Here is a 26,275-nt window from a genome sequence, read left to right on the forward strand (position 1 = left end):
TTACTTATTTAATGTAACCATTGATTCCCTTAGTGTACATTTTGAAACCCTGACAGCCACTTACAAATGTCTATTTCATTGCATATTACCGTTGTACCAGGAATCTCTATATGGTTAATGTTTTGTCATTTTAATTATTAGAGTTACATTACATGGAGTATAAAAGCAATGATCACATCTAATTATATGTCATTGTAAGTAATTATAAATGGGGAGGAAAGGCCATTAATAATCATTTTTGTTTGGATGATATCAGCTTAGATGAGATCGACTATTTTCTTTTTCTTCTTTCCGTTGTTGTTGTTGTTGTTGTTGTTGTTGTTGTTGTTCTTCTTCTTCTTCTTCTTCTTCTTCTTCGAACAAGAACTTTTTAGTGAATATAATTTCCAAGTACACTGGAGAAGCATGCATGATTTTTCACCAAAAGTCTGCACACTCCTTTGCAACTAGACCTGTGATAACAGAACCCTTCATTTCACTTTTGTTGTTTATGATGAATCCTACATTATCTTTAGAATAAACCAAATCCCCATCTTTTCCTTGGTATGGTTTGCATTTTCAAACTACCATTGCTAAAGGGATCTATTTCCTTTCTTCTTCTAGTCACAGAAGATGTATATCCTGAGGGATAAGAAACACACAAAGAAAATAGTAATAAATAACATGGTAGTTAAAGTTTTACATATTTTTACTTATTTACTTTTTACTTTGAAGATAATTTAAATAACTATATTGAAAGTCCCTAATATTGCCTTATATACTAATTCTTCTTATATATGTGTATATATTCATATATACAGTAGTTTCATTTAACCAAATATAAAATGACTATTTAAAGAACCTTAACCTAAGCAGATATTTAAATGAGCTTGCCTAGTACTTACTATGCAAATACTATACCAACTGAGCTACATGACATCTCCTGAAAATTTAATTTTATGTTAAATGTTTCAGGGTTCCTGTTTCAGTCATAACCAGATCACCTGAAATGGTGGTGACAGGGATTCCTGTATCTCCAAAAGCAGACAATCTGGAGTGGTTTCATTGGGAGCCCATACATGGAAGCCAGTTTTGTTGTAAGCCCTGTTTCCCAATCAATAACGCAGAGTTGAATAAGACCAGGTTATCTTTGGTCCATTTTATAAGATATGCAAAGTCAGGATACCAAACTTGACCAGTGAAATTTTGCCCACATTTCTATGAGACATTTTGATTAGGAAGAAGAAAGGGTAGGTGTTAGGAGCACCTACATGCAATCTATAATGGCTCCTGCATCCTGGGGTGAAAAGGGTGGTATTGGCAGACCAGAATTATTTTCAAAAGGGGAGAATGCAAAGATGTTCTTGATCTGACTTATGGAAACCATTTATCAGGATACAAAAAAGTTTAAAAGAAAAATATTTCCCCTTCAGAAAAGTGAAGACATGATCACCAAATCACCTGACACCATAACAACACAGTTATTTCAGGAAGAGCATAACCTTCAAGAACTTCCAACTACTAACACATGCTCAGCTGAGAGTGAACCTCAAGTTCTTCAAGGGCTTCCAACAACAGCCATCAGCAGCCTCCAGACCCCCCTGGAGGCTCAAGAACTATCAATCACCATATTGCCAACATCTTGGGGTCCTTCACCACCATGTTCCACCAGTGACCAGGCTTCCCAGGTGTCTCCCCTGACAGCCTCCAGCAGCATCCAGACCATCCAGACTTCTCGGGTAATGTCAACACTTTCCTCTAGTCACCAAACTCCTCTGGAGTCTCCAAAACCAGTGTCCAGCAATGCGGTGGCCTTTCAAGCCACCCCAGCATCAGGGCCCAGATGTGCCCCGGCCTTTCATATGACTTCATCAAGAGTGAACGGTAATGTCCAGGCCCCTGGCATTTCTCAAGCAACAGTGGCCAGCAGCGACCCTGTCATTTGGATGACTACATCAGCAATGACCAGCGGTTATAATAGTCCTCATGTGTCTGTGGCAAAAGTATCCAGCAGTTAGAATACCTCTCTGGTCCCGCCAGCAGCAACGTCCAGCAGTCTCAATTCTCCTCTGTGGTCTCCAGCAACACAGTCCAGCAACTTTGGTACTCCTCAGGCACCTTCGTCAGCAATGCCCAGCACTTCCACTGCTACTTCCTTGTCTCCAGAAACACCACCCAAGGTAATGACTGGTCATTCTCATAATATAATGATGACAAGAATTAGCACACTCCTGAAAGAATTTGCTATTAATCATCTATGATGTATGGTTTTTATATTTAAATAAGTCACTTGTCTGTTTTGAATATATGTTTGGAGGTCCTTCCCTAATTTCATTTTATACTCCTTTTATTCTCTGCTCCATTAAGAAAACCTATGATTCAGTGAGCACCTGACCATCTTTGTGGTCTTTAAATGACACAATTAAATGCTACTTATTTTATTTTCCTTCTTTTGTTATTTTGGTTTTCATCTTCATTTTTCACTCAGTGAACCATAAGTGTGATATTTTAGTGGAAAATGAAATGTAGAAATATAAAGTTAGGCAGAGTGAATCAACAATGATTCCTTTTTAAAAATTATATAAATATTATCTTAGAAAAATTAGCAAGTTAGATACTACAAAAAGAAGTAAGTTTTAAATTATCTATAATCTTTTTTATAAACTGCCACATTTCACTATCCAGTTTTGCCTTTTGTTATATATATGCAGAATATCCTTTAGTTATCAGATTTGTATTACAATTCACATAATTTTCTATAGTCTACATTTTTAAATTTTATTTTAAGTGGCCCTGGGAGATGTCTCAGTAAATGAAAACACTTGTCACAAAAGCCTGATAACCTGAATGTGGGTCACCAGAACCCATGTAAAAGCTGGGCTCGGTGACATACGTGTGTATAACCCCAGTGTGCCCCAAAGCTGAGACTGGGGCCAGTGACAGGAGAATCTACAGAAATTCACAGGCTAGCCTGCTAGACATGCACAGCAGCAAACTAGAGAGACCCTGTCTCAGACAAAGTAGAAGGGAAGAATGAACATCCAATGTTGTCCTTGATTACAGACAGACAGACAGACAGACATACACACACACACACACACATACACACACACACTCTCTCTCCCTCCAGCATACACATACAAAATATTTCTGAATAGTTAACATGTCTTGAATTGCCATTCCACCAAGCAACATAGATTTAAATGATTTTGACTTTATTATTTGAAGTATTGCAATAGTTCATACATTACAAAGATAATCCTGTGTGGTTTGGCTTTAGGCTGTTTCCAGTATTTTCTATTCCTACAAACACTGAACCCACCTGAGAACTTCTTTCATTTCCTGAAGTCCTGTACACTTTTTGTCAGGAGTTCTCAGCACCACCCTGAGGTAACTGCTTAAGTCATATCAGGAATGCACTTCCTAAGGTTTGAAAACATTGCACCACGTTGACGAGAAGTCAGAGTTAAGTCCTGCCATCCACGGGTTTCCAAATCAGGTCACAGCAAGTACTCTTGGCTTATAGCTACCTCAGCACACTGCTCTAGATTTCCTGTGGTTGCTGCCATACTTCTCCATTTTAAATTGCGCTCCTGCCTTCAGAAATAGTGCAGAGAAGCTGGGTGTGGTGGCACACACCTAATTCCAGAAGTCTGCTGGACCTCTATGAGTTCAAGGCCAGACCACAAGATCTCCATGGCAAGTTTAAAGCCAGCCAGGAATAAATATTGAAACCTTGTTTCAAGAAAAAAAATGAAAGAGCTGGAGAAGGAAGGAAGGAAGGAAGGAAGGAAGGAAGGAAGGGAGGGAAGACTGTGCATTGTGCATGTGCAGCGTGCTGAGGACTTTGGAGACAGACAAGTGGTCAAATAGCTGTCCCTTCCTTCCTTTTCCAAATCCAGGATTTTCTTCCAATCCCGCTTTTATACAAGTGGAAGAGTTTCTAGTCTGAATTATTCAGATTAACACAACAGAGCCCTCGGGTGCTTCTAGTGGCCACCTACCTAACTGTTCTGCAAGACTAGATTTTGAGCGTTTGTGCGTGTGTGAAAAGATCTGTAACCTATGTTTTAAAGCTGTGCTGAAAGACTTGGGGTGCAGCTCACGGAGAGAATGTGCCTACCATTCAGAAGGCTTTGAGTGCATCCGCCAAAGACCACCAAAGTATTTATGCAACCTATTTACCTACTGTGAGCAATTTGTACATGTTGCAGTTACTGGCCAGATCTCCATTTATTTCTTGTCACTTACATCATAGCAGATTAGGCATTGTTTAGATTTTCCCACTCTGCCTAATAAAGATACTCTCCTTTGTGTCTCTCTTAGCTATGCCTGGTTTTTCTGTGTATCTTCTTTGCAGAAACCAAGACTGAAGATTGTACCTAAACAATCTTCTGAGGAAGATGGTCACCACCAAGGTTCCAAACAAGTAATGGTGTTAAAGGCAACGGAACCCTTTACATAGGACATGAGAGAAGACAAAAGGATGTTCCGTGCCATAGTGGCTACTGAGACTTAATTCTTTCAAGTGAAGGTGTTTGACATAGCCCTCAAGGAAAAGTTCAACCCCAGGAAAGTCATTGTGATCTCAGATTATTTTGGCTACAATGGGTTTCTAGAGATATACAGAGCCTCCTGTGTGCCTGAGGTGAACGGCAACAATGTGATTGAAATCCCACTTTCACTGAGACAAAGGGCCACTGCAATACCTAAAATTAATGCTATTTGTACACAAAGAGTAGGGACATTTGTGAATGGAGTTTTTACAGTATATACGGTAAGTTGTTGTACTCTTTTGTAAAATCTCATTTGCAAAGTCCGATTTTAAGCCTTAACTTGGCAGCTGGAATATGGTTGATAATCTGCACACAGGAAAACAGAGCTCCCTTGGTCAGAGAGCAGAAAGCGGAGTTCCCAGCTTTATGGTGTGGGATGGTCTCTCCACATCCTTTTCAAGGCGTTACCATGAAAATGTTTGAGAAAGAGTCTTAACACAAAAGCTGGCATTTTACTGTGATTTTACTGTGATGATCCATTTATAGTAGTTTGTATCAAAGAACTATGCAAATGTTTCTTTGCATTCTTTCTTACCCTGATCTGTAGCAACTTAATAACTAATAATGGTTGAAATTCTTGCCTGGATAATTGTTGTGAAAAATAGCATAAGAAAGCAAGTTGCTAACATACTGATCACCTCATCTTTAACCTGTCCTCACTTCCATTCAAATTTCTTATAATATCTTTATTAATTTTTAGAGAATATTTTGTACAAAGTGTCTTGATTATATTTGCCTTTCACTCTTCCCCCAAGTCCTTCCAGAACCATTTTTCCCATCATTCACGTGCTCTTTTTATTTTATTTTTTCAGAAGAGACTATTCTGACTTAAGGAGCATGGATCTCTGTTTCCTACAGGATTACTTCCCCCTCTTCTGTGATGATTCCTGAGCCTGAAATGCAGGGGTTGTGTTATAAATGTTTTAATTGGGGGAGGGCATCTACATTTGGACCAGTTATGGCTTTTCTGTAATGATCTTCATCTGATGCAAAAATTAACTTTGGGAGGTGTGGGAGCTTCGCTTTTCTATGGCTATAAGGATAACTATTAGGATGCAGTTAGAGATTATACTGGCCTAGGCAGCTGCAGGAGGTTTTCATCTAGGTTCCTTGTCCCAAAAAATATATGGTGCCGAGCATGAATTCCCTCCTACTGAGTGGACCTTATATTCAACCACGTAACTGTTGGTTGCTCCAGGAATAAAAAGTGCAGCTATTGCACCTTTCAGAATACCTTGCCATGCCGGTCATTGTTACTGTTCATTGGCAGTTCACCTGGGGTAGAGCTATTGCTTGCTGTTCTCTTTGAAAGTTCACATGGCTTCTTTTGAACATCTAAGAGCTAGTCATCTGTGAGGAGGCTTCTGGATCAACCCGGATCAGTTCCTCCAAGTTCTGTGTCTGAATGATGTACTGTCTTCAGCAAGAGGGTCTTACATTATTTGCCTGGAAGGCACCAAAGTCAATACAGTAGCCTCTATTACTATTGGGGGCTCTTAGACTCCCCTGATTAATAAGTTGAAAGGAAGGTTTTCAAGCTTAGCACTGAAGATTTTGTTAAATAGTCTATGAGGGTTTTTTTTGTTTTGATTTTCTTTTGTTTTGTTTTTTGTTTTTTGTTTTTGTTTTTCCAGTAGTGGGGGACGGGGTGGGGTGGAGTGGTGGGAAAGCATTGTCATAACTTCATCCATGCTACATATAAGTAGGTGTGTGTGTGTTTGTGTATATGTGTGTATATACATACATGTGTGATGTTATATGTAATTTAAGTTAGAACAAAATAACACATTTTATGGCTTTTCTATACATCATTAATGCTAATGGTCCCTCCTTTCCCTCTCCCTCTGTGTTGCTGTTCCTCCACCCTCCCACCCCTCCACTCCCCAACAGGTGTGTGTCTGATACTCATTTTTCCCCATTTTCCCCTTCACAGAAATAGTGTCCTACTATTCTCATCTTTAAAGTTTCTGTTATTATTATTATTATTATTATTATTATTATTATTATTATAGTTTACTTTTCTTGTGTCTGCAGTTACTCTAGGTTATATATTTGCACTTAAAGATTTGGAGCAAGCATCCACAAATAAGAGAATGCATATGTGTATATATATATATATATATATATATATATATATATATATATATATATATATATACACACACACACACACACACACACACACACACATACATATATATGGGGTAGGGGCAGAGTGCACAAGGTCCTTGTACTCACAGATAAGCACTAGGAAAACCAGAAATGTTAAACATACACCGTTGTCTCTTCAAAGGAAGAGGTGTATAACCTGTTTTCTACCCGGAAGTCTGGGAGGGGGCGTGGCTAATATCCTGGTGACCTCTGTGCTTTCTGTAGGACAACACCACATCTGACTCCCCCAGACTGTTGTTCATCCCTGGTTCTTCTTTTCTGGACCTTTATCTTGAGCAGTGTTTCTCAGTCAATAGAAACCTCATTTATGGGAGATGTCACATGAACGTGACAAATGGAGCACAGGTAGTTAATAGTCTGAGGACCCCTGGGCTATCTGTAGGGCTAGGCCACACCCAGTCCCCCAGACTTTTCTGTTTATCTCAGCCAGTCTCCCTAAACCCTTATCTGGAGCATTGTTTCTCAGTCATAAGAACTCATCTTTATAAAGGGTTATATGTACTTTGTAAAGAGTTATAATGTAAACATGTCTTAAGTTTTCTTTTGCACACAGGATTGATTTAAATTTCACTAGGAAACTTTTTTTCCCAAAATTGTACTGTGATTAAATATGCCAAAAGTAAACTGCCCAGCGTCAGACTCTAGAAGTTTGAAACAATACCAGCTACTGAGTAGGGTTGAACTGGATTTCCTTCTTGCCTCACATGGATTGACACTCTGCCATCCCTAATGTTTATAGAGATACTCCACATATTTGTCTTTCTGGATCTGTGTTGTATAATCAATATGTTTTCTAGTTCCGTGCATTTACCTGCAAACTTCATTTTTCTCTACCACTAAATAGTATTCCATTTTACATATGCATCACATTTTCCTTATCCCTTTACCAGCTGAGGGAAATTTAGATTGTCATCATCTCCTAGCTACTGTAAATAAATCAGCAGTAAAATGGATAAACAGGTATTTATGGAGTAGAGTGTCAATTCTTTTCAGTATATGCCAAGCAATGGTATAGTTGAAGATATGAAAGATACATTTTATCTTTTAAGGCATTCTCCACACTGATTTCCAGAGTGCCTGTACCAGTTTGCAATGTCACCAACAATAAACTGAGGTTCTCCTTTCCCCGACAGTCACATCAGTATTTGTCGCCCAAGGTTTTCGAGATCTTAGCCATTGTGACTAGGTTTAGATTTATCAAGTGAGTTTGGGCAAGTAATCTCTACTTTAAGTCTTAAGAGAAACAAGTATAACAGACTATAGAAATACAGTTTTATCTCTCAAGTTAGGACAGAGAATAAGAAAATATAGACTGGATTGAGGAATTCTTAGTCTTGGGGTGTGACTTTCAGCACCAATTCAAATAGCATGCTTAGATGACCTAGCCATTGCTCAAAGTATGGTCTTACATTCTGTTGTCAATACTCATCAGTGGGGTTTTGCTTTCATCCACGGTGTTTTAGTACAGTATGTTTAAGTGACTAAGCAAGTATGTTTGGCTGTAGCCTTAACAAAATATACAAAATATAAGTGAGGAAAGAGGAATTAGGTGGTGGATATTATGTTTGAAATGCTTAGAATAGCATGAATAAATACATATGTGCACTGAAAAAAAAAAGTCATCTATTTAATGGAGACTCGGATAACCTCAGACTGACACTGAGCCACAAGTCACCTTCCTAGTTCTTGTGACCTAAGACATCCTCAGAGGCAATCAGCTTTACTCTGATTTTGCTCTGCTTGAGCTTCCTGAGAACTCTCATCTCTACGCGTATGGTAGAAGGTTTTCTAGAATAATCCATCAGATAAAAACCTTAAATTAAAAAATCTTGAGAGACATTTCCTAAGACAGGATTTGTTAACCAGAATGCCTGAACCCCCCATTTACCCATATTTCTAGGCCTAGGCCTGTATTCGCCTTATCAGAGACAAGCTAACACGATTTATGTCTCATAGGTGTGACAACCATTGACACAGCTCTCAGAAGATGAATGTTAATATTTTTTTCCCAGAAAGCAGTGAGGAATGAATTTACTTACTATGGAATAGAAGATAAAACAGGGAGGATGGAAGTCCTGGTATACGGACAGTTTGCCACTATGTACTGTGAGCCAGGGGACAAACTTAGACTCGTCTGCTTTGAATTAAGCTCGAGTATGAGTTCGTGGCAGCTGAGATCTGTGAGGCACAGCTATCTGCAGGTATGCGCTCCAAGGCATCTTCATGCCTCCTGACAATCACATGTAATACTCTGTCAAGACTGGGCTGTATGTAACAGAAAGGAAGTTAAGTTTTAAACACGGATATATGTAAATATTTTCTTACCATTGTTTTAAAAATAGAGTCATTTTCTTTATTTTATTTCTTTTTGGTTTTTGAAAATCATTTTTCCATAGGATATATTCTTGTCACAGCTTCCTCCACTTACCTGCTTCTGAATCTTTTCGACCTCCCCATTCATCCAACTTCACACGTCCCTTTTTAGAAAACAAACAAACTAGAATTCTAAAAAAGAAAAGAAAAATCAAGAGAAATATATGCATGTGCACGTGTGCTCACACACCACACACACACACACACACACACACACACACACACACACACACACCACACCATAGAAACAAGAGATCAGAAATGATAATATACAAGCCAAAGACCAGTAGGGTTAAAAAAAAAAAAGTCCAAAGCATTATGTAACAATAGCAACATTAAAAATATCTAAAGCTACACTTGAATTCATTTTGAGTTTGTCATCTACTTTTAAATGTGGTTTGTATAGCAGTGAGACTCGGTTGGAGAAAAATACTTTTTTCCTTGACAAGCTGTTGTCTATTGAGAATAGCTTCCTGGTTAGGGAAGGGAGCTTGTATCCACTTCTGCACTCACTGTGTCAGGGCTCTGTCTGGCTTGGACTTGTGCATGCCCTGTGCATTCTGCCTCAGTCTCTGGGCCCATTATGTGTGTTGGTCCTGCTGTGTTTAGGTCTTGTTTCCTTAGCGTCTTCCATACTTCTGCTCTTATAGGTTTTCTGCCTCCTTTTCCACATAGTTTCCTCAGCTCTAAGGGGCTGGGGGGGCGGGGGGAGAATGATGAAGACATCCCATTTAGAACTGAGCGTTGAAGGTCTCTCACAGCCTGCAAATTGTCTGGACTTGGGTCTCTGTGTTAGTTTTCACCTACTGCAGGAGGGAGCTTCTCTGTGATGGCTGAATGAGACAGCGGTCTATAGGTACAGCAGAATGTCATTAGGAGTCCTTTTACTGCTATGCTCCTTTAGCAGAATAATAGTAGTATTTGGGTTTCCCATGGGTTCCTGGCCTATCCAGTATATGTAGAAAACATAGTAAAAAGAGGATATTCAGAAAGACTCTCACTCTATTATTTCCTAAAGTAAATTCAAAAAGTTGCTGTATTTATCAAAAAAGAGAAATTATTTGATAGGACTTTGGGTCTCGGGTGTTTAAAACTCCAGCTCTGGTATTTTTTAATTGACCGAAGACTCTGAAGCTCTGGGGCCTCACTTAAAAAATGTGGAAATAATCCTTATTGCACTAGGACCATGATCAGAACTCAGAATAGACACCATATGTTTCACAAGGATGTCTTAAGATATGCAGAGCACAAGGTGCCAAGATCCATGCTCCTGTCACACAACGAGATTCACTATACACTACCAAACACTAATACTAATTCATAGATAAAATATAAGAGCTGACCTGTTCAGTCACATGGAAATGCATCCAGGTTTTAGTTATTTTCAGGACCATGAGTCAAAGATTCTGAACTCATTTCTAACCCCCAGCAGTTGCATCACTCATGCCTCTGCACCATCCTCATAACCTTCTGGTCAATGACATCCTCCACTCTGCCTCTGCCTTTGGTACTGTTGCTCCATAGCTCCTCTTCTATCTGTGCGTGTGCCTGGCAGGTGCGAATAGCTCATTTTCTGCTCTCACACAGTGGGAGCAAGGCTAATTCCAAGGGCAGAGATTCAGTAAAGGGGTTAGGTAAGAATAAGGAAATAGAGGTGGCTCATAGAGTCGGTGTGAGTAAAAAAGAGTGTGGCAACCTGCGTCTCACCTGACCTGAGTTCATCCTTCTCTTCTTCAAGGTCATCCAGGCTAGGAGGAGAGACATAGAACCATCCAGTCCTCACTCAGTCATTGAAACAGCCCCAAACTCACGGAAACCTGAATAACACTGGTAAAGATGTTTTTGGTGATGAGATGAAATTGCAGAAAAAAAATGTGTATATGGCACATAGTGAAATAAAATACATATAAGATCCAGTCCTTGGTTCTAGGAAATAGTGCCCTTTTACTTTGTTCTTTATAATTTTAGATTCTCTATGCCCATATTTTCCAGCTGCATGTTTCAAAACTTGAAAAAAAAAAGAATAATCAACATTTTAACTTCCTCAGGAGTATTTTTGATCTATTTAAAACAGAGCCAACAAATCTGGACCTATGGCGGCCAACGGAGACTGATGCACCAAACAAGGACCATGCATGGAAAGGACCTAGGCCCCCTGCTCAGATGTAGCCGATAGGCAGCTCAGTCTCCATAGGGGTGTCCTAATAAAGGGAGCAGGAGTTGTCTCTGCCATGGACTCTTTTGCCTGATCGTTGATCACTTCCTCCTGGAGGGGTGCTTTACTAGGCCACGGAGGAAAAGGATGCAGGCACTCCTGATGAGACTTGGTAGGCTGGAATCAGTTGATAGGGGAGAAGGGCTCCCCCTCTTGGAGGACTAGAGGAGAAGCTGGGGAGGAGAGAAAGGGAGGCTGGGACGAGGAAGAGAGGAGGGAAGGGGGCTATGATTGGGATATAAAGTGAATACAGGTGCTCTGCAGATCAGAGTGAAAGACAGAGGGTTCAAGAACTAGGCCAGATTGTGCTTTGGGTGTGATAGTCAAGGACAGATCCCTTCCCTTGAAAGATCAGGCTGTATTCCACTCAGAGAAATTAAGTCAAAAGGAAGGTAGAGTCCGGATTCCTGTCTGAGTGGCAGTTACCAAGACTCACGTTCCAAGGAAGGGTTTCATTGGCTCATAAAAAATGTGGCGGGCAGGGATGGATGCCTTTTCACAGTTAATCCATGGGTAGGATATATGAATGGTTATTTTACCAAATGAGGCTTCTCTACATTCAAGCTTTTCTCTTCTGTGCTCCAAAATTTCTGTCTCTGCTCGCTCTTCCAGAAGTTTCAAATGTGCACCTAAAGGAAATTTCCTCCCTAACCTACTTAACATTGTCTTCTGCCCATATATATGTTCCAGTATCCTGTCAGATTCCCCACATCGCCAAAGCAGCTCCAGTCCAACCTCAAAGATCATGACACCTGGACCTGCATTGTCTTCCTAGCCACAGATGGTCTCAGACCTTGTACAGCAAATGCAACAGCCTGCTCTTCCTGGCCTTGGCCAACATTTCAGCCTTTTGACGCCCTGTCACCACCCTACTGTCAGCAGGAATCAGTCAAAGATGATTGATTTATTCATTGCTTATTCATTTATTATCAACAAAAGGTTGGTATGGTGTGCTTCCAACCCAGGACAAACAGTTCCAGATTCCCCCAGCACTCCTCGGTCTCTATCTGCTGCAGGACATGGCTGACATATCCTGTGCCCTATCTTGAACTCTCCAGGGCAGGGGCTGTTCCTTCCCCATCACCATATAATCTGGATATTTCATATCTCTCTCTCTCTCTCTCTCTCTCTCTCTCTCTCTCTCTCTCTCTCTCTCTCTCTCTCTCTCTCCCTCACACACACACACACACACCCTCGCATGGCAGCCAAAAGCCTCTTCCAATGAACCTACATTTATGTACTTTAACCTACCTTGCGTGAGAAGCAATCCAACATCCTCATTTTTTTAATTATAGGAAAAGAGAGGAATGTTAGCATACCTGCATCCAGGCTGCCTAGCAATCTATGACATAATCACCTGCCTGCCATTATGTGGGCCAGATGCCCAGGATATAAAAGGGCAAACCCACCTAGTCTCTTTCTTGCTTTCTTACCCTCTTGCTCTCTCTGTCTGTCTGTCTTTCTCTTTGGGGCACTCCTCCCCCTTTCCTGATCTCCCACATTTCTACATTAAACTTCTTATCACATCTGTTGCCTAGCATCTTATTTTAAGCCTAACATCAGCTTCTGTTTATAGTTTTATGGAAGAAATAAGTATAATGTAGATGTGAGCAATGTTGTCTTCTTATACTCTACAGGCTTGTCTTGCCCCTCACATCCCAATGTTATTGTGCCATTTACATATCTTTAAAAATATTTTAATTATTTCACTAGGGCTCACAATATCTATCTTTAACTACACAGAATATACTTCAAAAATATTACACTGTTTTACGTGCTGTATTAATACCTTGCAACCTTAAACTCTTAATTTCTGCCTCTCATATTTTGTATTTGTTGCCCTATAATTTACTTTTAAATGTCCTATAAACATTACTAGTAACTTTGCTTAAGATCAGGAATTGGCAAAGTACGGTCTCTTCCTGTTTTTACATAGCATTGTTATTTTTTAATAGCCAATAAACAAAAAATATCTTTTACATTTTTTAGATGTTCATGAAAAAATGCAAAGGATAATATTGTGTGGACTAGGAATAATATATGAATTTCAAGTCTCTATGTCTATAAATAAAATTGTATCAGAATACAGACAGATTTATTTGTATTTTTATGGCTGTTGCCAGTGAGGAGCTAACAAGCTATAGCAGAGGTCATATAGGCCAAATATATATATATATATATATATATATATATATATATATATATATATATACACACACACACATACACCTACATACAACTGGAAAACCAAGCTCTGGGTCTTAGAGTCTTTTCAGCCCATTTTCCACAGTGTTCCCTGAGCCTAAGGTACAAGAGGTCTACTGTAGATGTATCCCTTAGGACTGGGATCCACAACTCTGCACTTTTATTGGTTTTGATCTTCCATAATGGTCTCCATCAAGGAGAAAATTTCTTTATGAAGGATAAGGGCTTCACTTATTTATAAGCCCAAATATTTAGAATATAATTAGGGATTGTGCTGGCTTAGTAAAGTGATGATTTGATTGTAAGCTGTCCTCTAAAATCCATGACTTCACTAGCCCTGGGTTTCTAGTACAAAGAATAATTTCTTTCTTGTTGAGTGGGTCTGAAATCTAATTAGGTTTTTCAGGTTAGAATCCATGCTCCTGGGACACAATGTGTCTTCCAGCTCCTAAGAGACTGATGCATCCCCTCAGGCAGTGGAGCATTCGGGTTGTTTTGTGATTCTCTTTATGTTTCCTTAGTAGTCAAGGATGAATGGAAGTTGACAGGACAATTGTTCATAACCATTAATTTCATGTACCCTTTATAGATTGCAAATATCATTGTATCCTAGCAACTACAACTGTATTGATCCTGGTGATTTCTATCATGTTCTTTTTCTGATAAGAGTATAAAAATTCTGATTGCTACCAATAAAATTATTATCGCCTAAGTTGTACTGTGGCTTTTCCAACGTAGCCTGATTTAATTCCTTGAATCCGCATCACATAACCTTGGCCCAGTAAGCAAGCATAGGCACTTACATGTCTGTGTTCAAGAAATTGGCTGCTGTTGGCTAGTAATTGCTCAGTGTAGCCATAAAAAGAATGTAGTGATCAGAGAATATTCTATTGACTAGATCAGCTGTTGTCTTTGGCAAACACTGAATTGTGTGTGTTTCTAAGTCTGGAGGAGTTTCATCTTTAATTCTACCCTTCATCCCATGTTGGAGAATCTTAGTGTTCTACACCTAGAGCCTATCCCTTCTGTGGCTCCAGAAGCAGAGCAATTCTCCTTTGCCTTGTTTCAAAGGGTTTCTAGGCCGTGAAAGAGTAGGGGGTGTTGCTTCTTTTCCATTAGAGATGTTTTTATCCTGTATGAGAAGATCAAAGCATAGCTTCGCATCTTTCCCATGGTAGCTCATCTCTTCTTCTCGAAGCCTAGGCCTAAACTTCCTATTGCCCACCCGGCGTAGTTTGTGAAAATGGATATAAGCTCTCCTTGTGGATCTTTCATGCCACTCTAAGGTCAACCTTGGGCGATCTGGTAGCATTTTAATATATTTATAATTCGTGGGGTGTCTAGTAAGCACTACCTGCCCCAGGTAGAAAACATGTCCATCTCATCACTCTCTGAAGATTATTGTCTTTCCTTTGGTTTTTCTTGTGTGCTTGCACCGCAACCTCAGCTCTCTGTGGGGAATCTAGAAAAGTGATGTGATCTTTGCAAATTATCTAAGATTACTTTTTATTGTAAAGACAGTCTATCCCAAGGAAGAGCACAACAATTAATTATCCAATAGCAAATGGTCATCCCTGGAAATATACGTACAAGTAATATACAGACTACACTGGTTGTGTTTATGTATGTATATAGATATACAGATATGCTTGTAACAGCAGTTAATGAACAAAAAGTATATATGTTTGCAAGAAAGCAAGGAAGAAATGGTATATGAGAGGGTATGGAGGGAAGAAAGGGAAGAGGGAGATAGTATCATGATATTATAATCTCCAAAAATAGAATAAATAATAAAAATAGAGTAGCTACAAACCTTTTGTCACTTTCTAAAGCTGAGTAAAATCATATTTATCTATTTTTCAATAATCTTTCCTTTTTTAAAAAAACATAATTTTTATTTGACTCTTCGGGAAATTCACATCACGTGGCCTGATCCCACTCACTTCTTAGTCCTTCCATATCTGCCCTCTTCTGCTGTAACCTCCTCCCAACAGAAACTTTTTTTTAAAAAACCTCACCAATCTGCTCCTCTGTCAATCTCAGCCTTCTCTCATACTACTCACAAATGTTGCATCTCCACTTTCACCATACTTGTACCACTCTCATCCCCTGCCTCTCCATCACATATTCTTTTATTATAGTGGCATTGGAAACTGCTGTGTGCCATGCAGTGTACTCTTTGACACAAATAGCTATACTTGCAAGTGTTCATTGCAATGAGTCGAGTCATTGGTCTGGTTCAAGGCATCTGGCTTCTGCCACACCTTCAATACTAGACCCTTATTGAGACTCCTCTCAGACATCCTGCTGTTGCCCCCCCCCCACCCCCCCACCCCCGTCATGGAGATCCTGTGGCTACAGCTCTGCAGGACCAGTACCTTTATATACTCCAGCAGTCCATGGGTAGGATGGGTGTTGGAGTGGGCCAACTCAAGGCCCTGGATCTGGGCCCGGGTGGTGGCTGAGTTGGTCAGACTGGGTCTCCTCTGGGCCTCCTCCATCCACACCCCCGTACTCCCACAGCCCCACCCTCCTACCCTGACCCTCCACCCTGTGAGGGATGGGACCAATCCCAGCAAGGTGTGGGGCCAGCTCAGTATAGCCCTTGAACATCAACACGTCTTCAGACTGCAGCCCAAAACAAAGACATCCACATGGTAACACAGAGCTCAGACATCAGCACAGATCCTGACTGAAGTAAGACCACAGTCTCAGAAATGTACCCCCACCCCAACTACTAGGCAGCCCGGGCCTGGCAATCACCATGACATCAGGTGGGTATGTGCGCTTCTGATATAGGCTGGTTCCTCACCACTATTGTGTCTCCAGTTTTACCTCTCTCCATAGCACATGAACCACTCCGTTCCTCTCCTATCTTTTCACCACCATATACTCATTGTTCACATCTCTCCATCAGTGGCCCATCCCATCCCCGGGCCACAGGGCAGGGAGGGACTCCTGGGTGTCTCTTCTCAACAATCTTTCTTAAAATCAAAAGATAGTTAAGATGAAAATAATTTCAGGCTTTCAAGCTTTTCCTATTTATTCTCCTGTAAAATTGGTTATTTATATATTTGGTTCATAATAGCTCATACAAGTACATATGAAAAATATTGTCTGTTCAGTTTATTCATTTAACAGTTATTTGTATAATTACAACACCCTTGAATATCTATGAAGTGAAGAATAACAGCCCGACCTTTGACAAAGGAATAATTTAATTAATGATAATTTTACATATAGTTTAGAGTCAGTGGTTGAGTGTTTGCCCTACTTTCACTAATATAACAGGATAGTGTATTGTTAGGTGGCCCAGTCTGATTCAAAAGGCAGCCTGAGAATTCTTCAGCAAAACCCTCTTAGGTGAGTTGACTTCAATTCACAGTTTTCTTCTCAGTTTTTGGCTTTGCAGCCTTAATAACCTGTATGGAGGAGAAAGATGTAGACTAAGGTGCTGATGATTAACTTTCCTCTACTTCCAGTTACTGTTCTTCTGAAACGAACCTTTCTTTTCAACGAATCTCCCCCTTCTTAATTCCTACACTCTTGGATGGCTCTCCTGAAGTATGTCTGCTCTGAACACATACACTCCTACCTAATAAAGCCACATATGGATATTCCTCAGGTCTCTATCTAAAACATAGGAAGAGAGACAACAGTCCATATAAACACTGTTAGGTAGGGGGAAAGGTGCAAAGCAGTATCAAGGTGCAAGGAGGTGATGACTTACTTAACTGCCCTGGGCTATGACAGAGGCATAGGTGGTTACATAGGCTCTGAAAGTTGTTTGCAAGGTGTTTATCATCTGACTTCACTTGTAACTGCATTTGTCAGGATGAGTTGTGCAACTTTGGCCAAGCTGCCTTAGATTTAGACTGTAATCAAGAAACTCATTGTGGAGTTCTTTGAGAATATGTGTGTGTTGGGGGAGGGGTGTATGTGTGGTGTGTGTTTGTGTGTGTGTGTGTGTGTGTGTGTGTGTGTGTGTGTGCGTGCATGTGTGTATGTCTTCTTTGGGACATCCATGGCTTTGTAATTGTGTTTCTAGAATATGTGTTTTCTAAAGACAGGCTCCTCAGGTCTGTGAGATGCAGATGCACTACATATCAGGCTCTTCCCATATCCTGTTCAGCAGCCCCTTTTCAGCTTTCTGACAGAAAACACCAGCTAATAGTCTCTTTTAAGAATGACTTTCTTTCATACCTTAAAGAAGCTATAGGGTCCGGATTTCAACTGTATTTTCTCTCCTGTTTTTGACACCTCGAAGAATGTGAGTCTAAGCTTATCTCCTTCCTCGCATTGTATTTTGTTCTGGTTTCCAAGCACCAACACTTCCATCTCCCCGGTTTTGTCATATACACTATATAGTACTCTACGTTTTTGCTCTGTTATCTGTGAAAGGAAAACAAGAGTCAAGCCCTGCTGAGATGACTGAAGAAGAGCAGCACGTAAATCAGTTATCAGACAGGACAGGAGCATCTTTCCAAAAGAAATGTGAAGAATCATCCCAGATTTCAAACTATCAGACTTCTACCTAACAGGTATTAGCCAATCTCAGTGGAGGGCGCGGAACAATCTTATTAAAAGCATGTTCCCTCTTGTGTCCATCTTTCTAGTCTCAAGGTCTTTTCCTTTGGGAGGCCAAGATGGCGGATAGAAACAACTAGTAGACAGAGAAAGTGAAGCTAGAGGAAGACCTTGTGATTTAGAGGGCTGCTTAATAAAACAAGTCCAGAAACACAGGAACCAGTAAGAAAAGACATAAATAAATAAATAAATAAATAAATAAATAAATAAATAAAACCCTAAAAGTTAAAAAGTCAATGATGAAAAATCATTCACAAGTCTGGGTTGGAAGAGGACCAGGTACTGGCCAGTTACATAAAATAAGGGCTGCATTTGAGATTTAGTTTTATTGACTAAATGAATACACATTTGTGGGTAGTTGATCAAATAGAAGGTCCAAAACTGAGGGGTAAAAGAGGGTATTTTTATGCTTTAATTTTCCAAGGAGGACAATCTCCTCCTGAACCTTTCCTGACAAGTCTAGAGAGGACATCAACATGCTTCCTGTGTTTTTTTTTTTTTTCAGAATCTCTCTTTAACAAAAAACTGGTAACACTAAGACTAGTTTTCCCTGATTCCTGGTGCGGTGGTTTGAATGATGGAGTGGCATTATTAAAAAGGATCAAGAACTGTGGCTTTGTTGGAGTAGGTGTGGCCTTGCTGGAGGAAGTGTGTCACTGGGGGGTGGGCTTTGAAGTTTCAGAAGCTTAAGCCAGGCCCAGTGTCTCTCTCTCTCCTCCTGCTGCCTACAGATCTAGATGTAGAACTCTCAGCTATTTCTCCTGTACCATGTCTGCCTGTATGCCACCATGCTTCCCACCATGATAATAATGAATTAGACCTCTGAATTAAAAGTTTTTTTTAAAGTCTTTATAGGAGTTGCCATGGTGATGGTGCCTCTTCACAGCAATGGAAACTCTGACAAAGATATTTGGCACCTAGCAAGAATACCCTGCTAACTCTTCCATTGTCTTCACTCACTGTTAGGTCTTCAAGCCAACTCAAGTTCATCAGTCCTCTACAGAGTGTTCAAAACAAAAGTGACTTTGAATGTGGATGGTACAGAAGTACATAAAAGCAACATAGAGGGGAAAAAACTGTGTCTATGATTCAGAGGATACAAGGGTAAAAAGAAATAAAAGTAACTTCAAATTGAAAGCTTTGCTGGATGTAGTGACATGTGTATAGATCCCAGCACTCAGGAGGCAGAGGCAGGGGGATCTCAGTGAGTGTCAGACTAGCCACACCTACATAGTAAGACCCTGTCTCAAAAAGCAAAACAAACAAAAATACAAAATAAAACTTTTATGAGCTCTGTATGCACGTTTTGGCAAATTATCATCCTATAAATTCTTAAGATTTTCAAATTGCTTTTTAATTGTTGAACTGTTTCATATATATATATATATATATACACACACAAACTATGAAATATAATTTCTAAATTTCCATTAATGTTTAGAATAGGTGTTATAGGTTATATTAATCTTACTAATCAATATAAAATTGCATGTAAGAACTTACCTTTTGGACTTTAAATATCCCATTCACAATTGTTCCACAGGGCTGAGTTTTCAGCTTATTAATTTTGGGAGTTTCCCCAGCTTTCTTCCTAATCTTCTTTGGGACACAGACTTCGTGGTTAGATTCAGCCTCAACTACAACTGAGGAACAGGTCACCTCCAAGAAGCTACTGTGCCAAATATAGTTTGATAGTTTAATTGTTTTCCTTGGGATAAATTTATCTTTAAACTGTGCATTTGAAACTTTCACAAAGAAAAACTCTTTCTCTGTGGCCACTGTTGCATGGAATATTTCTTGCTTCCCTTCCTTGGCCTTGCACTCAAAAGGGTCCATGGCTTTCAGCACCACAGCTACCAATGGGCCTTTCTGTAAACCTTCTCTGATGGCTTCCTGCTCTGCTGCTGTCTGCTCCTTCTGAGGCTGTAACAGGAGAGAACCAATGTTAGCTAAGGGTCAGCGTTGTTCCTCAAGTGGCCTGCATTCAGAGCGAAACCCCAGGAAGCCAAAGAAATCTCAACTGAAGGAAATGTGGAAAAGTTGGGGAGAGATTAGAGACTTAAAATTATCTAGATTGAAAGAACACAAAAGGAATATTTCAGTATACAGGTGGGGCAGCATAACTGGCTCTGGAGACAAAATCAGAACCCTTCTTTGCTATGTAATTTATGAAAAGAGTATGTCAGAAACATGAAGCATTGCAAGGGGCTTAATCCAATTCTGTCTTCTTGTGATTCTATTACAGTATATTTTTTTTCCCTCCAACACTGTACTGAGCACTTACTTGACTCTTGTATAAGAGTGAGGAAGCTCATTGGTATGCTCAGAGCTCAACCACATTTCCAGAAATATGCCCGTGCACAATATAAGGATAGACAGAGATCTTGGAAGGAGATTGTTGTACCCTTGGTTAAGGTTGAAGTCTGGCATTTCCACAAATCCCCTGATCTCGGCACTAGGTACTCAATGCCAATTCCCTTTCTCACTGATCTGGGGAAAACCCCAAATCCTCTAAGGAGCATGACATAGCCCTCAGGGAGATTATAGGCCCAACCTTTTCCTGATATTATTCAGGGCGTACCTAAGGATTGCTGGAAATATCCACCCTACCATAATAAGATGTCTACGGTACCTTAGCTTTCGGCCAGTGACCCTCTTCCATACCTTTAACTGTACCTGGAGTTCTTCCCACCCCATCGCTACCCCCTGCTGCTCGTAGGATAATTAAATACTGCCTTCCCCTTCTCATGTAAGGACTGTGCTGCTGCTTGTCAATGAAGTACCCCATGCACTCTTAGTCCCAGCAAATCAAACACCTCTCCCACTTCCCAAGGTTTATAAGCCCCCATTTCACATGAAATAAAAAGGTGAGCACACCATTTATTTCACTGAAGACTGGCTGTTTATTCTGAGCAGTAACACTAGGGAAGAAGAAGGACTCCATTTCTCCTCCCCCCCCCTCCCCCAAGGAGTGCATTGCTGGACTAGCGCTGTAGTCACTGCTGCCCTGCCACTGTGAGCTTCCGCTTTTTCGTGCATTTCTGGCTGGCGTGTCTATTCTGTTTCACAGGGATCCTGTTCTGTGTTCCTCTCTTCCCCACCAGGAGACCTATGTTCTTGGAAGGGGCAGAACCTTTGATCCTTCGTTTGACCCTTTTCTGCCCAGAAACTGACTGCTTCTGATGCAGAAGCTCTTACATCTGATTTGGTGCTCTGGCGGTGTCCAGCAGCCTGGCGGGATGACGTGAGATCCTACAGATGAATTAAAGGGAGAATTAAAAATTAGAATCAATTCTACCTTCGAGAGTTTACTCTCAGAAGAATAAACATAGAGTTATGTATTACGGCTTACATTAAAATTACATCTTATTATTGTAGTTATAAATCATTAAAATCGTTTAAATACCCAAAAAGGATTTTGGCAAAAAAAAAAAAAAACTCTTATAATAATCTGGGGATGGTGAGATGGCTCTGCAGTTCAAAACACTGGCTGCTCTTCCAAAGGTTCTGAGTTCAATTCCTAGAAATCATGTGATGGCTCATAAAGAGATGTGATGCCCTCTTCAGGCATGTACATGTCATGGAGACAGAGCACACCTTCATTTAAAAACGACATACATAAATACATTTTTAAAAATCTTATAACACAGCATCTAAAAAATTAAATGTTTTTATAGGGATAATAAAACAACTATTTTAATTTATTTAAACAAAGGGTAAAGTATAGTGCATTCCTTATTGTATAAATGCTCAAATAACACACATACAAACACTCCTGGGATATTGTCTATGAAAAATGGGCTTCTCTATACACTCTAAGATTGTTGCAATTTTATTTTCATCATGTTTTTTGTTCTTTAAAATTAAGAAATTCCTGAGGTCCTCCTCAAACTAAGGCACCAGCCAAGGAGAATATAGGCAGTAAACTTCGAACCCCTACCAAGACCTAGCCGACGAACAGGATATTCTCCACCATTGAGTGGAGAGTGAGATCTGACTCTCACACGAACTCTGGTGCCCCTTTTCTGGCAACGTCCCCTGGATGGGAAGGCCTGGTGGCACTCAGAGGAAGGATAGCAAGTTACCAAGAAGAGACTCGATATTCTAAGGGCATATATAGGGGGAGGAGGTCTCCCTCAATCACAAACATAGGGGAGGGGAGAAGGGGGGAAGTGGGAGGGAGGGAAGAATGGGAGGAAACAGGGGAAGGGCTAACAATCAAGATGTAATATGAATAAATTAATTTTAAAAATCTCAAAAAATAAAATAAAATAAAATAAAATTAAGAAATTAAGAATAATTAGAGACAGTATGTATATATGTACATGTGCATGCCTGTGTGGCTCTTCATGCATGTGTATGTTTTAGAAGCAATACTATTTTAAAAAGCAATTAGCGATCCATAGCCAATGGGAGACCCTGAGAAAAAGTGCAATGGAAGAGTGTGTTTTGCATTTCATCTGGCAGACCTTGGGATATGAGCCCTTGAGTGCATCTGATGAACAGCACCCCACACTCCATTTCTCAAGCAGGAAAATGTCAAGTTCACCAAAGACTATTGAGAATTTCTTGTCTTCAGTCCCAGGCACTTTATTTGGATTTTCTAGACTGTCCAATATGCACTTTTATGTCTGTTCACTAAAATATAACACTTAAATCTGGCTATTGCTTTCTTGACAACTCTAGAAATTTCTCAGCCACACACAGAGGAAGTGGGCAGGTGCACTAGACAAAATGATATACACACCCTAAGTACACTCCTCTTTAAAATTACTTGGCACTTTCTCCACAGGAAATGAACTGCATGTGTGTGGTGAATTTGTGGGAGATCCCTGCCTGCTCCCCTGTCAGGACGGAGGGATGGAGACTTTCCCAAGTTTTACTCCCTTTGCTTACAAAAAGCCTGTTCACCACAATATGAGCAGGCACGTAGTGAAAAAAGGGATTGTCTTTTCCAGCCACACTGTGACAATCCTCAAGGGCATTCTTAGCCCCCAAGCCTCCCATAGGACTGGCTGGACTGCTTGCTGCAATTCCATTGAACCAGAAATTCTCCCCATGCCCTCGCCTCCTAAACCTCCTCACAGGAGCTAATGCTGAGAGCACCCTAAAAGATACTCATTGAATATGGTCCCTGTCAGAGTTTCTGCCAAATAGAGGCTAACACAGCAACATGTTAATATGTCCAGAGCATGGCAGAAATGAAAAGTTTCCTGGGTATAGAAACTGTTAAATTTGAACAACTTTTCTTTTTGTAATGCAGACATAGCTTTCCTGTCATAGCCTTGTTTTCCTGATTTGTAAGCTCTGACACAAAGTGCAGGTTTCATGTGCTGGGTGACAAGAACAGTGAGGAAATCATGCTCTGATAAAGAGTTGCACTAGTCTACCTTAGCTTGAGGACAGACTTTTGTAGCACAGTGTTTCTTGCAGGCTTTGTCTCTCCTGGTGGCAGATACAACAGAATGGTTTTCAGATTGACTTTCTTTTTTTCCTTGCTGTGTTCCTTTCTTCTTTGTATTTGTCGTGGACTTACTCTCAACTGAAGAAGAAGAAAAAGAAGGAGGAGGCGAAAATAAGAAACAGATACATTAATCTATATACATGAGCAAGCATGGCTGAGAATGAGAATGTCATTAACTTTCAAGAAAAAAATTAGAAGGGAGACAGCAGCAGGGTGATGGATTAGGAGTGTCCCACTTTAAGCACCTTGCAAGAATACAGCACATAACTATTCACCGTCAAGGCACATTAGGGAACACCTCAGAATGCAAGGAGAGAACCTTCTAGAATCACGAGGCCTAGGAAAGCGCCTCTAGAGGTTGAGAGGAAAGTTTTCATCTTTAACCATAGTATCTTCCTGCCAAGATGGCACAGTGCTGTGTAGAGAGGGTACGATGGCCCTACAACCTCCTTTGGTGAGGATGAAGGGTAGGGAGTGAACATGTGGCTTTCCTGGGGTCATGGCGTTCATTGTAGAAGGCTCAGTTACACTGCATCTCATGAGGAATGTTGAGGACATTGGCCAGGCTGGAATAACAGGGGTTAATTAGAAACAAACAAAATCAAGTGGGTCTTACTGTGACTAACATGTGCTTTGCCTGTGGAGTCACCCAATCAAAGAGACTATCCAATAGCACTTCTAAGAGGCTCGCACAATGAATCATAGCCAACCTTCCACTAGAGTGTAAGGCTTCTCAAGACTTGTTGGGTGAGGATATACACATATGCAAATGTGTGGCGCACAGCTTGCAAATCTGTCCGACCACCACTGTGAAGTGCTGACCCCTGTCACCTAGCCTCAGAGCAAGGCATCAGGCTTCTGAACATTATAAGGAATCTCATGCACACAAATATCCTCAAAGAACCATCTGACCTTGCTAGTCACAGGCTAATGAGAAACCCACCCCACCCCAGTGTTTCAAAAGTGGCTTCTTGTTAAAAGAAAGTCTGTATTGTAGTATTTCTTCAGAGTAGATGATCTGGTTACTCCAAACCTAGTGACAGAGAAATGATGGGACTGGGGTGAGTGTTGAGTCCAGCCTGAGGTTCAGTGTGGGCCAATATTAGGAGGAAGATCTGAGATTTTTTTACATATCTGAGGAGTATAGTCTCAGGCCCTGCGAATTCCAAGTGGCCCAGCAGTAGCATCCATATCCTTTTCCATCCTGAGAACACACTTCTTGGCCACGCACCAATAGATTCTAAGCACCAATGCTGTTCATTTAGGATCTATATCCTGCAAACTTACTTAATTAAAGAGGATCAAAGATTTTAGCCAGCAGCTCTACCTGACTGCTAAGTCCAGTTGGTCATCTTACTGGACCACGCAATGTAGCTAGTATCTTTATTTGACTATAGAACACAAGCAGCAGCCTGGTCCCATCGGAGAACCCGAGAATAAGTTGTCTCCCTGTAGTTGATAGCAGCTGACATACGCAGAAGCACAGCCTGGGTTAGAGAATGAGAGGGATAAAGAGAAAGGGGAGGAAGAAAAAGAAGAAGTAGAAGAACCAAGATAAAAAAAAGAAAAATGTTACTGCTTTCTCTTCCTCAAACGCACAGACACCAATCACTAAAAGAATAGCACCAAAGTCTGGGCCATCCAGAATACCTGATAAGACCCCAAAGTTAATCTGAACCAGTGCAAAAACCATGTAAGCCAGGAGCAAATGGGTGATGTATTTAGAGCAAGGAGGAAGAAAATAAATGATTGCTAAGAAAGAATTTTTACCTAAAAAACTTTCCTTCAACAAGAAGGAGCGGAGGACTGATAAGTTGACTCAGGAGGGAAGGGTACTTGCCACCAAATCTGATGACCTGAATTCAGCCACAGATGTCCCTGGCTGCACTGAAAGAACTAAGTCCTGCAAACTGACCTCTCACCTTCATATGCATACTGTGACAAACATATGTCCCCCACCCAAACTGCATAGGTAAATGTTAAAAAGGCTTTAAGAAGAGGAAATGAAAAAATGATAGTTCAGCCTAGCCTTTCAGGACATGCCAAAGGAACTCTTTAAGTCTTTAAGATTAAAAATGGAGCTAATTGATTAAACAACAACAACAATAATAAAGTAAATATACAAAGTTCAATGGAATAAATTGTATGTAGTCATGTTTATAATACTGCAATGACAAAATGTAAGGAAAATTATCTCATATAAATTTTTTAAAAAGTGTTTTGAAAACTATAGCTACGATAAGTTATTACAGGAAAGTTACAAAAATATGCAAGATGGATTTAACCCTAATTTCCTGAACCTACTGAAGTTGATGATGACCACTAACAATTCAAGGATTATTAGTGAATGGATAAGTAGATTGTTAGGTGAGGGACATGTTCACTCTTCATCAATGTCCACATAAGGCAGCTGAATGATATAGCGCAGATACCTAAGTCAATGATCAGGCTTTACTTTTTGAAAAGGCAACTTCTTGTGCTGATTTTTAAGTGACCATCTATCAATATGGTCAACATTGAATTACTTAAAGGACTTATGGGCAAAGCATGTCATAAGAACTTATTAGATAGCCAAGAACAGTGGCACACGCCTGTAATCCCAGCAATCAGGGAAACAGAGCCAGGCAGATCTCTGTGAGTTCGAGGCCAGCCTGGTCTACAAAGTGAGTGCAGGAAAGCAAAGGCTACACAGAGAAACCCTGTCTCAAAAATACGAATAAAATA

At 40.3% G+C, this 26,275-nt stretch overlaps 2 protein-coding genes across 5 annotated transcripts in view; one reads left to right on the forward strand and one right to left on the reverse strand.

The window, feature by feature from the left end:
- LOC311596654 (pyrin and HIN domain-containing protein 1-like) overlaps positions 1-10,905 on the forward strand; it is a gene marked incomplete at its 3' end in the record, with an annotated part of 32,876 nt that extends 21,971 nt beyond the window's left edge. The window contains 7 exon segments of the mRNA XM_084780314.1: positions 1,413-1,969; positions 2,062-2,159; positions 4,281-4,441; positions 4,445-4,495; positions 4,499-4,756; positions 8,720-8,908; positions 10,819-10,905. Coding sequence (XP_084636440.1) covers positions 1,413-1,969; positions 2,062-2,159; positions 4,281-4,441; positions 4,445-4,495; positions 4,499-4,756; positions 8,720-8,908; positions 10,819-10,905 — 1,401 coding nt within the window.
- Positions 10,906-16,700: 5,795 nt separating this feature from the next.
- The window catches only part of LOC311602881 (interferon-inducible protein AIM2-like), a 39,230-nt gene continuing 29,655 nt past the window's right edge, over positions 16,701-26,275 (reverse strand). For all 4 annotated transcript variants that reach the window (XM_084791531.1, XM_084791533.1, XM_084791534.1 and 1 more), the window contains 5 exons: positions 23,478-23,629; positions 21,286-21,339; positions 19,591-20,010; positions 17,704-17,892; positions 16,701-16,922 (listed from right to left, as the gene is read on the reverse strand). In XM_084791531.1, coding sequence (XP_084647657.1) covers positions 16,875-16,922; positions 17,704-17,892; positions 19,591-20,010; positions 21,286-21,339; positions 23,478-23,629 — 863 coding nt within the window. In that variant the 3' untranslated portion in view covers positions 16,701-16,874. The remainder of the gene's footprint in view (positions 16,923-17,703; positions 17,893-19,590; positions 20,011-21,285; positions 21,340-23,477; positions 23,630-26,275) is intronic.

Source organism: Acomys minous (genome assembly GCF_964271855.1).
Source record: "Acomys minous genome assembly, chromosome: 1".
NCBI classification, from domain to species: domain Eukaryota; kingdom Metazoa; phylum Chordata; class Mammalia; order Rodentia; family Muridae; genus Acomys; species Acomys minous.